The 15,848-nt window shown below is 30.1% G+C and overlaps 1 protein-coding gene across 5 annotated transcripts; it reads right to left on the bottom strand.

Moving 5' to 3' along the window:
• Window positions 1-9,001: 9,001 nt before the first annotated feature.
• On the bottom strand, window positions 9,002-14,110 carry LOC130899307 (protein lifeguard 1-like). 5 transcript variants are annotated; one of them, XM_057809154.1, is made up of 4 exons: window positions 13,970-14,110; window positions 13,478-13,526; window positions 12,110-12,331; window positions 9,002-10,451 (listed from the first exon to the last, which is right to left on the bottom strand). In XM_057809154.1, exons 2-4 carry the CDS (start codon window positions 13,494-13,496, stop codon window positions 9,736-9,738), a joined length of 957 nt encoding a protein of 318 aa, XP_057665137.1. In that variant the 5' UTR covers window positions 13,497-13,526; window positions 13,970-14,110; the 3' UTR covers window positions 9,002-9,735. The 5 variants fall into 5 exon arrangements, with proteins under 5 accessions (XP_057665137.1, XP_057665141.1, XP_057665138.1 ...); XM_057809158.1 differs by having other exon boundaries at window positions 9,002-10,436; window positions 12,143-12,331; XM_057809155.1 differs by having other exon boundaries at window positions 9,002-10,436; window positions 13,970-14,095.
• Window positions 14,111-15,848: the final 1,738 nt, after the last annotated feature.

Raw genomic sequence — 15,848 nt, 5'->3', positions numbered from 1 at the left:
AGCTCATATTTATTTATAGGTGATACTTATAAAATAAAATCTTGAGGTTTAGGAAATAATTAGTTTATTTATATTATTTAACGGCTTTATAGGTTATGTTTTTTTACTTAGAACCAATTGTAAACGCTAATATGTTTGTCATGCAATAACTCTGTACATCATAATAAGTACTATACCCACTATTTTATAATTGTAATTCTTCTATTCACTTTCAATATTTCATCTTTTATTTCAATTATTTTCAAATGTAATTTTTAATATAGTGAAAAAATATTGATACATAATTTACTGTAATAAATACTGCTATAGAGATTATTTCTGAATTGATAGAAGTAGAATAGTTGTGCATACTATGCTCATTCATTGTTAGCAGTTTTATTGCAAAAATTACATACCATATCTATTAACCTTCCCCTCCTATCTTTAATCGCCATAGATGATAAAATATTTTAAGAATAATTTATTTCAATGAATTTACAATAAGTTCTGAAAACAACAAAATAATTTTTATTTTAATATAAGTTCAGTATAGCTTCAAAATTAGGGCATTCCTAAGTAGAATTAAACCTTCAAGTATAAGCGGTTTTCAATAATTTATCTTTGAATCATGAATAAAACCTTTTTTATGTATAATAATAGCTCCTTATTAATTTTTTTTTCAAAATATTGTTAGAGTTTTAGTAGACAGAAACGTTTTTTTTAACTGTATAAAAAACTTTATAGCTTCTTTAAAGTCTTTTATTATTAAATACTGTCAAAAAAAGAATTATAGTTTGGCAAGTCCCTCAAATATTTGCAGTTCTTTTTTCAAATCAGTCAATGTCCCGAATACTTTATCCTAATAGGTAGATATCCAGTTCTACGCTAGCGATACAACGTAGTTCAAAAGAACTTAGACCCTAGCACAACTATGCTAAAAATCATTAAGTGTAATTTATGAAAAAATTCCGCGTGATCTACTCATTACGAATCCTTCGTCAAAAAATACCGTGTCCTTTTGTTGCTGAAATATTGTTAAAAAACTTGTGCTGGGTGAAAATTGATTAATTTTTTTCTCAGAAATGGTCTATTATTTTTTTCAATTAGAAGCCACCAAATGATTGCGCCTATTCAAATTATGCAGGAAATAATTTTATTTTATGAAGAAATTCCACGGATTACCAAAAAAATAAAAATAACAGTTCATTGATATTAGCACAGCTGATACGGGTTGCTCAGCGCACTGCCAGGCTTCCCTTGCTCGCCACAGCTCATTCTGTGGACTCAGGTTCGATTGCCAGCAAGTGAACTTTTTTTATTAATATTGTTAAGAAGAATAATTAGTTATTGGTAATTATCTCGATTAGGTACTGTTTTGCGTTTAAAGAATCAAATAATTGTAATGATTTTTCGGTGATTGTAATATTTAAATTAATCGTTGAAACCTAACGTAACCTAACCTACATACTTCTTCACAAAATGAAATCCAATCACATGCAGGGGTTGCTGTTGTCGAAAACTCTTCCATGATTTTTTCTTGATGAGGTGGTCGACAATAAATAAAATAAGCGATGATTCTACATACAGTTTATACATCTATTCGAATTTGATTAAACCAAGTGCCATTTAATGCACTTATTGCCCAATTGCACCACACTTTCGTTTCAAGGTTAGGTTAGATTAGGTTTCAATGATTAATTTAAATATTACAATCACTGAAAAATCTTGTTCAGCGTAATTTTCTTTATAACATACTAAAATTTTAAAATAACCAAATCTAGATAATTACCATTAGTTTGATATATACTTTCCAGTATTATACTTAACGTGGAAAGATTATGATTGATACACACAATATTTTGATAGAAACTAGTTATTTAAGAATTTATCTTACTTATCTTTGCTATTTAAATAATGTACTTTATTTATATCGATGATACATAATTTACGCAATTGTTAGTACCCATTTTGTTCAGATATCTACTTTGTTTAAAATTTTTGATTATTTCAGGTTGATTTAATAAATTGTTGTGGTATTTATGGTAGATAGCTTTTTCAGAAAAAATTATTAGGTTGCACCTGAGAAGTATTATAAGAAATTTCTTATTCTTCCACACAATATTAATAAAAAAGTTGGTCTACAGCATGAGTTGTGGCGAGCAAGGGAAGCCGTGAAGATATGCAACCGGCGGTACGCTGAGCATGCGCAGCAGCCCGTATCAGCTGTGCTTATAGTAATAAACAGTTATTTTCATTTTATTGCTAATCCATGGAAATTCCTCATTAAATAAAATTATTTCCTGCATAATTTGAATAGACGAAAAAATAATGCATTTTTAAGAAAAAAACTAATCAATTTTTACCCAGCACAAACAATTTTTTAACGATATCTCGACAACAAAAGAACACGGTATTTTTTGACGACGGATTAGTAACGAGCAGATTACGTGGAATTTTTTCATATATTACACTTAATGAATTTTAGCATAAGTGTGTAGGGGTGACGGAAGTTTCAAAAGATACGTGTTCTAAGGATGCAGTGATATGGTAAAGGACACTTCCAAAAAGATAGAAGACTTTTCGGAAACCCGATCATGATCTGAATGTTCAGAATCTAACCCATACCACGCTCACTGGTGTTCGGAAACTTAACAAGTTAATCGGGTCGCAGTCATATACTGTGAGCTAATGTTGTGTAATTTGTGACGTCAGAACACAGTGTGACAGATTTGGTTAGGTAAAGTTCACAAACCATACATACTATATGGTCTATGGTAGAGTCTTTAAAGAATAATAGAAACAGCTAATCAGCATGATTCCATGAAACTAAACTACGCCACATTCCAAATAATGGAGGGCAAAGGTTACGAGTTAAAAAATTTAATATCATAGTCCATTAACGAAAACTTCAACAACTTGTGTTGTACAAAAGTGTGAAGTCCAGAGCGTAAATATTTGACACTTTCTTTGTAATTTACCCTGTTGTTAACGTGGCGCCACCCTCATTTAATACATTTCGTCTGACACTTTATATTTATAACTTAACTTTTGTTGTTCTAATGAATTTTGGATATGATCAAAATTCTCCACTACTTTTGAATAATTCCCAGAACTTACGATTAATAATTTTTTTGTTTCTTTAGAGGTTTGAAATAATAGTTTCAGTACAGTTTTGTTTTATTATGCTTGCAGATAAGCTCTTGACACTCTAAAAATCTTTTTAATTTTATGCAAGAAGTTATTTTATACATCACATAATGAATTAGTTCTAAATCTGTAGAGAGGTATAGGAAGAACAAAAAAACGTTAGCATTTTAAAATTTATTTTCATGAAAACATTACCATACGTTATTGAAGCAAGAATATTTCGAAATATATCTAAAACTAGTCTCTATACATGTTCATATATATTTTATTACAACTACAGTAGATAAATACAAATACATATATAGTGTATAAGTATATATATATATATATATAAATTTAATCTAGACAATAATATAATTTTTATTTTTGAAAGGCCTGCTATAATTGCGAAGTCAGCAAATGCCACGTCTTTCTCAACCATAACATATATGTACTTTCTTTTCTATTTTTGAAATTAAATTAATTTTTTATAGAAAAACGGTCTATATTGATTCAAATTATTCTTAGTATTACATAGATTAACACCGAAAATACATTATAAGAAAATTCTGAAATTTTGAAGAAATATTAAGAATAAAAAATAAACTTTACTTTCTAGTAACCCTCATTTTTTTCTCATTTGTTAATAATAATCCTTATCTATTATTGTGTATCACACCTCCATAGTACAAAAACTTTGTGCTGTAAATGCACTGAATTAAATATCAAATATACACACATCTCCAAAAGTCTTGGCCCCCCTTGTGAACTTTTAAGTTTGCCTATGAATAGAGCCCATTTTTTGTTTTTAAATTTTATAGCACCTTATGATAAAAATAAAAACAATATCATAACAAAAAATTATTTTCATCTGTAAATATATGATTTTTTGTAAAAGAAGCCAGATTTAACTTGTCAGTTGTCAGAGTTTTGTTGAAAATGTAGGGTAATATGAGTTTGATCGAGCAAGAATAGTGGCCTTACATCAAGAAGGTTTATCTAATAACCACATTACCATTCGTCTGAATAAGTCACGGACTTCGATGAGGCGGATAGTAGTCCTTTTCCAGGAAACTGGTAGCGTTGACCGGTAACAAGTCGCCACAGAGTTACATCAGAGATGGAAGACCGTTACATAGCTAATTTCATCCGAAGAAACCGATTTATAACGGTAACGGTGGTTCCAAGTCACCTTTTTTTTAACATACCGAAGGGCAGTTTCGAGAAGTACCATCAAAAAGAGATTACATTCATCGAATCTAAGGGCAAGATCTTTAAGGATGCGTAAACTTTCACGACGACACATAGCTGCCCATCTCCAATGGGCTCAAGAGCACAGGGATTGGGCGCTACAACGTTCTTTTTTCCGACAAGTCCCAATTTGGTTTCCACAGTGATAGTCGACGGAAAAGGGTCTGGAGAGGCCCAGATAGACAGGAGCGATCCCTGATGAACATTTTAAGACCGATAGTTCAGTCCTTGCGCAATGAATATGGAGCAAATTTCATTTTTCAAGATGATAATGCCAGACCACATCGCACGGAAATCGCAAAACATCCTAGAGGAAGGAGATATCCAAAGAATGAATTGTCTAGCAAGTCACCAGACATGAATCCCATTGAACATGTGTGGAAATATATTGGCAGAGCAATATCCAATCGAGAAAACCCATCTGTAACCCCCTTCAAGACCTGACTACCGTCTTACAAGAAGAGTGGGAAACTATTTTTTTATTACATTATATCTTTTTTCTTGAAATAAAAATTTTCACACTTCAATATTTTGTACATTTTTCGTTACTTGGTTTACAGTCTATTTTTGGTTACGTAAATTTAAATTTTTTTCCTTCACATATATTGTAATTACACTGAAGTATAAGATTAAGAACATTTAATAAAATTTGAAAATACTTAAAAATATTTTTTTCAATAACCAGGGGGTCCAAGACTTTGTGAGATGTGAGTATTTAAACAGCAAAAACAATAATTTTGTGTGTATCTATTACTCCAGAGACAATTTCTGATGTACTGTAGAGATTAAGTAATTTATTTGGGCAGACTTGATGCTTATTACTTTATTTACTAAACATTGAGCTGATAATAATTGAAATACAATAACAGTCAATTGTCCTAAAATTTATTAGAAAATTAAATTTAGTCTTGATCAAAAACACACTAAGAAACCCAAAATATCATCAAAGAATTGTCTAATTTTCTTTGCACACTTTTGTTTAAGTTTGAATAGTTATTAGAAATGGGACCTAAAAATACTTTTCGATATAAGTGGAAATTATATTTTGAGATTTTCAAATTCAACAAGTTTCTAACATTTTGAATCAAGAAAATTAATCTTCAGTTCCCAAAGACTAACATTCCTCTTGATCATTCTTTTCTATACCTATTATTATCAAACTTCCTTAAAATATATTTTAAAAAACTTTCAGTTGTGAAGCAATTGATTTAGATGTTAAAACAATTATTTTGATATATTTTCTACAAATCTGTTAATCCAGAACTCATTTGTAATGTCATAATATCCAATCTTCCCTCTTGTTTCGGTAATACTACCGTTATCACTAATGTCAAATGTGTGCTCCGGGTAGTTTGATTTGCATAGTGTCATATTTGCTAACGTGGCGTAAATGAAATGAGATTTATAACACTAATATCCCCACATACCGCGTACACTTTCAAATTTCGCGCGCCTCAAAATCTCGTCCGCAACGTTGCCACATATAAGTAACATAACATATTTTTTTTTATTTTTTCACTAATTTTTCTCATCACTAGTTTAAATTTCAAGTAAACAAAATCTCAAGAAAATGTGTATCTTTCCGTTAAAACTACTTGATATGGATGAAATAGTGGAATTAGAGAAAAAAACCGGTTCAGATGAGGTAAATGTGGAAGACATCGAATAGTTGAAGAAACAGCAGTTAGTCTTTGTGATGATGAGCTTAAGGAATTAACTGAGCAAGAAGGAAGCAAAAAAATTGATAGTAGTGATTTCGAAGAAGAGCAATAAGAACTTTCGATGGTGTTTAACCACTATAACTGACATTATGGACTAATTTGTTGGAAATGATCCAAATTTTGACAGGAGTTCAAAAGTGTGTTACAGATACTCTTATCAACAACTTCTAACAGAATGCAAAAGAAAAACGCCAACTACATTAGATGTTTCTTGACAGAAAGGATGAAATTTGGACACAGAATAGACTGAATTTTTTGACTGATTTAGAATGTTATTTGTTTTAATAAGAATATTCGTTTATATTTTTATTTTTGTGAGAAATAAATGTTTTATTTAAAATATTATTACATTTAATAACCAATTTTCTATCCATTTTCCCATTATATACATGTTGAGATAACCTCATTTAGCGCTGTTTCATGTATCTCCCCGGGGGTCTTACTATACTAACATTCCAAGTTTCATTTAATTATGAATGCAATTTCTAGAACCGGTAGTACTACCTAAAGTCTTGTATTTTGACAGTATTTCTATCATTAAATAACACATATTAAGAACTACTTGATAATAATTCGAGTACAAATACAGACATATCCAACAAATAGTTCTTTGCACAAAAATTCCAAAATTATTGATGGCACCATCAAGTTTTATTAAGTATTGCTAATTTTTTGTACACTGTAATGCAGAATATGGTACACATTGTGCTAATTTTTTAATTTTTTTTGTTTAGTCTACATTTTCCATTATATTTTGAAAAATCCAATATTTCACCCTTCCCCCTATTCCAGATTAACAAATCTGTTCCACTATAAAAAACCAATTGACTTTAAACTGAGCAAAGTGCATATGCAACACCGTTATGTTCGCTGAATTCGTTTTCATAATATCCTAAGAGAACTAATGATCCTTACTTATAAAATTATATAATGTTTGATATAAAATTTGATTCCATAATCGGTAAAACTGAACGCGCATTTAGTAATTTTTTTAAAAAATACAAAACTTTGGGATTACTCTTAAACATTGACTTGGAATTTGGAATAATGTTCGAATGTTTAACAAGCTCCTGTAATTTGAAATGTTATTTTATTATTTAATGGTATTTATAACCCATACACAAGCTCGGAAAAAATTAGTTTGATAGAATATCACTTCCTGCTTTTTCACCCCTATACTACGGGTAGTAACAAACATATAAGTATACCAATAAATCACAAGAGAGGTAAGCAACAATAGTTTGTTACGAAGAATTTTGTCAGCATGAGAAACTGCACTTGCAAAACGAGTCTTCAGAATAAAGTAAGAAGATGCTTACTCAGACTTAAAAGATATCAACGCAGGTGTACCAGAAGATAATGCTATTGGGTTGTACCTCATACACAAGTGACATACCCTAATTAGAAAACGACACTATTGCCACATTTGCACACAACACTGGCTGAACTGACTTTAGACCCAGTGCAAGTAGTACAGAGAACTGGATGAACGACACTAGCGTTGATTCTGCTACAAAGAACGCTTTAGTGTACACTTCCTGAAATAGTTCTGCCAGTGCAGCTACCAAGAACAAATCTATGATACACAACAATTATGTAAACAAAAAACTGCCGACGGTCCAGTAGCCTCTTATTTCGTGTGACGCGAACATCTATTGTTTTAGTGTTATTCTCAACGTTGCTGTTTAGTAGTGTATCAGTTTATTCATGGGAAAAATGTCAACACATTGTAAACGAAAACTCAAAACATTAATGCTGTTTAATAAAAAAAGACTTGAGAAAGGTGAAAAATTATCTAACTTTACAAATGAATATGGAGTTGGCAGTGCTACCATACACAGCATCCGAAAAAACAGTGACAAAATTAAATCATTGAAAACTGGAGAGTTTCTTCAGGTTGGCAAAAGCAAGAGCAAAATCTCAGGGGAAGTTCTCAAAGAAAACACCAGATAAAATAATGGGAAAAGATGATTTTGGAATTCGTCTGCTAGGTATGAAGAGCGAAAAAATCTCTTGTGATACCGCTGCGGTCGATCCATATAAAGATAAGTTTAAGAAGATCGTCAAAGAGCTAAACCTAACTCCCGTTCAAATTTATATTGACACGAAGAAGCAGCAACCAACCTACAAACATCAATTAATAAAATTAATGATTGAACCAAACAAATAGAGAATAAGCTTAAACAAGAAAAAATCGGTACATGTGAATTTTACAAATAGATAATAAGGAGCAATATGTACCAATAAAAATAGATGATGAACAGGTACCATACGAATATTTTGGTTGCCGAGAAGAAAATCCACTCTGTCAATTTATAATAAATTACTTGTATATAAGAGAATCCTAAAACCAAAGGATGAAGCCTTTTAAGATAGTTAACTAAGTGCTTAGAGCAAAAGCAGAGACCTAAAGCTAGTATGGACCTAAAGGATTCAATTATAGGGATGATACTTTCAAAATGAGAGAATGAAGTATAAAAGCAGAGTTAAGTGTGGAATCTTACATATTATTTTTAGTGTTACGGTAAGCTCAGAGGGGATTTGAATACAAATCGATACAAAGCGATATTTTATTACATGGGTAAAATTCAGTTTTATCCTACTACTTATTCCCCATCAAAGTCCTTTATTGGTTGGGCTATTAATTTGATAGGAGGAAATTCAGGGAACACATTTATGTCGTCAACTTCAATTCAGGTAGTTTTTTTCTACATAATCTAATAAAAATGCGGTGTCGGTACTAATAGCGTTGTATAATCAAGCTTTAATGATTATTGTCTTGAAAATTATATATTTCATTCTGTTTTGAGGTCGTACTTGAGCTATTTATCAATACTAAAAGCTCGTTTTTTTTTCTAGTGAACCTGGTGCTACTTTTTCATATTGGATTAACACATATTTTTAACACAGATAAAAATTCAATATACATTTCATAATTGTTTATTATAGTTTGATAAATAAAAATATGAGGTGGATTTAGATTAAATATTTGAATATCAGATACATTTTAATAATTTTTAAAATAAATAGTTGAAAAATGAATAAAAACATTCTCTAATGGATATCAAACGTCAGGACAATAAAATAAATAAAAATGGTTAATAATTAAAACAGTCTGTAAAGTTAGGAGAAAGAAGGCAACAAAGAAATTCTGTAATGTAATCATTATATTACTCATAACAGTCCATTATTACTTTAAATATATAGGGTGTCCCAAGTAAATGTTAGAATATTTGAAAAAGCTCAAGCTAAATATAAGTTTTCATAGTTATATCTGTAACAATTCCCTTATTTTTTTTAAATAATAACGGATGTTTTAGTATATAATAATTAATTCAATTTAACCTAATTAACTTCTATTTAATTTAATGTCGATAATTTATCAATAAAAGCAAGATATATGTTGAACTTTTATTTATTAGATGATAAGTGAACAACAGATTATTATATTATAGTTAATATCGATTCTTTCACAAGAATATTGAACAAACAATTGTGTTAATTTCCTATCTCCCATCTCTTCTAAATGATATATGATTTATTGCCCAAATTACTCTAACTGTGATGTGACTTAATTATATAAGTATATAATATAGAAATAAGACTAGTAAATAACAAATATGGAATATTAAAAAATTCAATACAACAAATTAACAATCTAATCCCTAGCCTGTCCAATAATAGCCAAAATGTACATAAAAATGTTAATAATGTCAACGTATAGATTCATTGCTGCAAATATATATTCTTCTGGAGATATTGAATACTTATGTTTACCACCCATCATCAATTGTGTATCATAAATCAAATAAATGGAAAATAATAAAGCTCCAAAAGAGGCGTACAGTAGTTGAAAAACTTTACTTCTGACAAAAATAGCGACTATTCCAAAAACCAATAGAATAATTACAGCTACAAAAAGAATCCCACCCATCATAGTAAAGTCCCATTTTGTTTGAAAAGCAAAAAGAGTTAATCCAAGACACACTGCAGCTGTAATTCCCACGGCCATAGCAACTGCATCTGCTTTGAAAGTAGAAGCAGAGCATGCCAGACAGAAACTTTCAGCCAAAGTGAATATAAATAAAAATATATAGTTAGCTGGTGCTTTTCTGCGTAAATCTCCACAACATGCTAAAGCAATCATAGCCACAAAAACTATGACAAGTGAGGCATAAAACAGACCTATGTGTGAATAAACATATTCTCTAGTGGGTCTGTGGTAGAGGAACCAGCATATGAAAGAGAGTGTTATGCCAAGTTGGACTGACAATATAGCATAAACTTTTCGAATGAAACCTCTTCTAATTGATGCATCGCTAAAATCGAATCCTTTTACTTCTGGGTCTTCACCATAGCCTGTGCCGCCATAACCTGAAAAATGTAAGAACATAGCTCAATATGAAATACCAGTATCCAATTGCTTAAGGATGCTTGACATGGAGCAAGACAATTTCTTGCATGATTAAAAAATTACAATGAATTCTGCATGTCAATTGACATTATGGCTGCCACTAACTAACAGTAACTTTACCAAAGTCGAAAATGTTAGTCCCAATTAAATAAATCAGCTGATCTGATTGACACTTGGTTCATTACTAAATTAACTCTAACTGGAGAAATACAGTTTGCAGGTTTTAGAAGTAGCACTAAACTGATAAAATTGCAATTCCAAGACCTTGCAGAAATCAATTAAATAAGTTTTATCTGTGATATATTGCCCACTGCTTTGCATGTTATCTTGCTCCATGTCAAGCAGCTTTTAGAAATGTGAAAATGCAGGTTCTACACAAAATTTCCCAAATGAATGAATCTGAAATGAGTGTTACTACGTTTTTTAAATATTTATGTATTTCAACACCGCTGTACAAATGATACCCCAAATATGTTTTTATCAGTTAGTGAAAAATTTTCTCAAAAACCTAGTTCTACGAGATTTTTTTTTGTATACCTTTCCGTGCCATATATCTAATCACTCTTATTTTTCAAACAAACCATCAAACAAGATAAACAAATGTTCATAATCAATGTTAATAGTAAGAACATCAAACATTTAACTTATTAATCACTCATTTTTACGACATGACAACTCTACCTAAACGTCAAATTTTATACAGTGTGATTTGTTAATAGTTAAGTGCACAGCATTCATGAATAAGAAAAGGAAACTCAATTTTTTATAATTATTAATTTGATTATAACAAAGTACAGAAAGATGGCAAATAGTGAAAATAAATCAGCTGGTTCTGACTTACAAGACCTTTAGAAAGCCATTGGCTTTTAAATATAAAAAAAATATTGCTGACAATATCTTTCAGACAGTGTTTATAACATTTTGGGAACAAACTTGCACTTCCATTGCATCAACAACTGAAAAACCAAACATATAATTTAAATGAGGGAAATTTGCTGGAGTGAAAACAACAATAGATAACTGTTTAATCTTTTCAGAATTAATAAATATCAGTAAAAAAGAAACTTTCAAAAAAACAGCATTATGGTCCTAAGCATTCCTCCAAATTGTGCTGTACCATTGTTTGTTCAAGATGAACTTGAAAGAATGGTGGCAAATCAATATCAACCATCAACTAAATACGAGGAAAAATGATGGAAAAAGATGATTATCCTTTAATTTGTTCAAAAATTTATATCAATTTCACATTGTATATCTAATTAGTTGTTACTTGAGTCTATATTGATAAAAATACATTTCAATGAGATAATTTTATTTTATTTGATGTTATTTTCTAAATAAATATATGCACTTGATAATGTACAACCAATCTATAAATAAACCTGCTCTGCTAAATTGGACTATATACCATGCATTCTCTAACCAAAGGGAGAAAAGGTTAGAATAAGGAAATTTTAACTTATAATGAAAGCTATAAAATTGATTAATTGCCCAAAGGATCAATGATTTTTAAAAGTTTCAATATTTTTTTTTGTTAGTGTTACAAAAGAACTGACCAGACCACATTTATCTGTCAAAGCCAAAGCAATGCAGGAAGAAATTAAAATGTTAAACGAACCAGTAGTGTTACTAGAGAAGGGAACATGTTCACCTGTTGAGTATGGATCGTTGGCAATATACGGTGGTGGTGCCGGCTGATATCCCTGGTTAGGTGGGGGATAAGACCCTGGTTGTGGCGCAGCGGGGTAACCACCTTGTGGATTGTATCCACCAGGTGGTGGGTAACTTCCTTGGGGTGGGTAACCTGGTTGTTGTCCACCATAGTAGCCTTGATTGGGATCTATATAAAAAAGTACATAAGAACAAATCTTCTATTAAGGCTGATTCATAAGTTTGACATTCCGTTTGCTGTTCAATGTCCTATCGCAATTTTTAGATAAAATATAACATCGATTAAGTTTCTCTTGGACTCTATTTTCCAAGGTATTCAAATGATCAAAACCTAGATTTTTTGTATAAATTATCTGTATCAATATTTATTCTTTGAATAGGAAATCTAAATATTTTATATGCACCTTTGACCTTATGTTTATATATTTATATACTCAAAATAAAAGTGACATGAAAAATCTTTAATATAAACAAAGATAACAACTTGTATATTTGAAATATTTCTAGACATGTTAAATTCAGAATACAAAGAAAATATACACTAGATGGTATATTTGAGAAAAGGCTGCTTATTATTTAACAGTAGTAGTATATTCTTTTTTAAAGCAAAAGAATAAATATATTATGGAAATAAAAACTGTAATCCTGTGTATATCAAATAGGCAAGCAATACCAACATGTGTTGATTTTTTAGTGAAATCAAATTTGATTGGATGCTACTACTATATATGAAGACTGTAACATTTAAGCATTCCAATGTTTTTAATTGGTAAATAACAGTGAAGAGAATGTCTATTATGAATTGCCAGGTACTACTTTTTAATGAATACATGAAATGAAAGGAAAAAGATGAATTCAAATATCAGTACCAGCTGACTTGACAAGAACCTGAGGTCTCTATTTTATCCATAAAATACACTTCATGTGATAGGATTAAAATAATAACCACATATATTAAAAAACAATGACAATGGTCAAAACTGGTTTATCAACAACAGCACAAAATGTAGAACAAGGCAATATTTAAAACCATAGATAAATCTTGAAAACGGAAAAAAATATTATTATGTATTTAAAAAAGTGTGCACTTCTTCTGTTCCTCAAAATATACTGAAAATAAAAATAAAATTGTATTGGGCATTAACTAAATGAAGAAAAAAAGAATTATCTATATAACATCAAGATCAATATGATATAGTGTAATGCAAAATGCAATTAAATTAGATTCTTAAATGAAAAAAAAACACATTCATCAAAATTAAGACAAACATTGAACCTAAAACCTAAAATGCTGTAATACAGTAAATAAACTTACTAGGTGGATACTGTGACATTTTGCTACCACTGTGTAATCAGAACAAAACCTGGAAATAAAAATACATTACATCATAGCTATAAGTGAAACATTTCAATTGAAAATAATATTTGGATTGAATACAGTATGAGAATACTTTACACTTCTGCAGGGAGAACTTCTACTAATAAATTACTTCCAAATGTAATATTCCTTTCAATATGAATATTTACTTTCGCACATTATACTGGTTAACACAAAAAAACTGATTTGATAAAGTTGTTAAGAAACTAAAGAAAAACGTAAATTTTACAAACCTATTATTCATATAAGTAATTAGGCAAAACTAAAATTAATGAATGAAAATTAATCGGAACCCAGAAATGGGTAATCAGACATATTTGTTTATATAGGTATGTGTACTAGTTTAAATACTTTAGAAGTATTCTCATTTATTTCAAATGTGCAAATATGTATTATTTCGAAAATAATAAGACACTTTTTCAAACTTACCGAATTGAATGGTTTTAAAATCTTTATACACTTCGAAAACGAAAAACGCTTTTCACCTTAATATTATCAGTAATTTAGATCTCTTGTCACTTGTTTTAAGTATTTGACAATTGACAGACCTATTATGAATCATCTAGAAATGTATTGTCATTTCTAATAAATGTCAACTTAAGGGGGTACGTTCCTTCTCAAGGACTGGAACGGTTGCTTTACCCTTTGCATCCCTTCATCCCGCCCTATGGTGATAAAAATACTCACTTTTTATAATTCTCACAGATGCCATAAGGAAAGAGCAAATAGAGCCGTCACGGCAATTCCCTTTGAATTAAATAGGAATTTCAACGGCCGCTTAAGGGGGCATTGCGAGCGTTGAGTGGAACTAACCATAAAGTTAGAATTAAAGATAGAGAGCGGTAAGTAAATGGATTTATATGGGTAAATATTTACCCATATATGTAATACTCTAGTATTACATTTATGGGTCTACCACTCTCTATCTCTTTCTTATTGTTTCTGATTTCTTTACAATTTCCATCACTCGACATTTCGTCATGGCGATCCAATCAGAATAGAGTAGAGATAAAAAGTGGTCCATGTTCTTTGTCTCTCTAGCTCACTTGAACAAGTTCCCATTCCTCGCTGTCTCTATAATCAATATTAATTATAAAACTAATCAATTAGTCATGAGAAACCTGTTTGGATCGGTCCAATCGATCATTATTTGATTGGACTAGTTATTTTACGAAACTGGCGAGACTTATTTTGAGGTTGTCCAAAAAATACTTTTAAGGATTTATCTGACTACTTGTTTATGCATGATGAAGCGCCATCTCATTTCAGGGTCAATGTAAGAGACGTTTTAAACCACCAATATCCAAATAAGTGAATCCCCTAAAGTATACCAACCAAAACAGTATCAATCAAACAATTATCTTTATCGAAATTCTCTCGCGCTTTAAAAATTTCGAAAGTTCAAAATTCGTGGCACAAGTCACCCCACAACGATTATCATGAAACTCTATACATAGGCTATTGATATTACGAGAAATCGATTTATCACATCTATTTTATGTAGAAACATTTACTTCCGGAGATACCGGAAGTGATAAATATCTCAGGAAGATTAACAGATATCGAACCATGGATAACCTTGTTCCATAGATCTCATCAAGATCTATCTGTGTGTGAAGAGTCATGATGATTGACGCATGCGTAGTAGAGTTTCTGTGTAAAAAGTATGCAAATGCGTTATTTTCACAAAAATTTAGTAATTTTTATAAAATTAGGTTGTGCTAGAGACTGAAATAAGGTAAACAAAAATAATTTTCTTCAATCAAATATTTTAATTGGATTTAAATAAATTAAATGATTTAAATAAATTTAAATGAAAGGATCTACTTTTGGTTCAGATTTACGACATTCTCGTCGCCATGTATATTCTTAGATTATATCTTCCCAATCTTCTGAAGGTACATGGACTAAAATACTTGATAAAGTTTTTAATAATGCAATATACAACAAAAATGGTTTGAAAGTGTTGCTCATTTTGACGGTCCTGTAAGATGTAATTATTTTTGTTGCTAGGATCATTTTAATGTAAATAAAACAAAAATTTTAACTTATTTTAATATTTTATAGTAATAAGATTATTATGCTTTTAATTTTTAACGTGATTATGTAATAATATGTATAAGAACTTAACCTATAAAAGGTTTATTCATTTTATTCTTATATATAGAAAAATATTTTATTTATATGTTACTAATAAACGTATAAATAAATGAAAACTGTATTATAACAGCACACGGCACATTGCCGGAAACGATAATCTCGTGATTATCAAGCAGACAACTGCTCAATGTTTTTATTAAACCTATGA

The sequence above is a fragment of the Diorhabda carinulata genome, chromosome 11 (assembly GCF_026250575.1).
Source record: "Diorhabda carinulata isolate Delta chromosome 11, icDioCari1.1, whole genome shotgun sequence".
Classification (NCBI taxonomy): Eukaryota; Metazoa; Arthropoda; class Insecta; order Coleoptera; family Chrysomelidae; genus Diorhabda; species Diorhabda carinulata.
The sequence above is the reverse complement of the archived record's forward strand: the minus strand, read 5'-3'. Positions and strand labels throughout refer to the sequence as shown.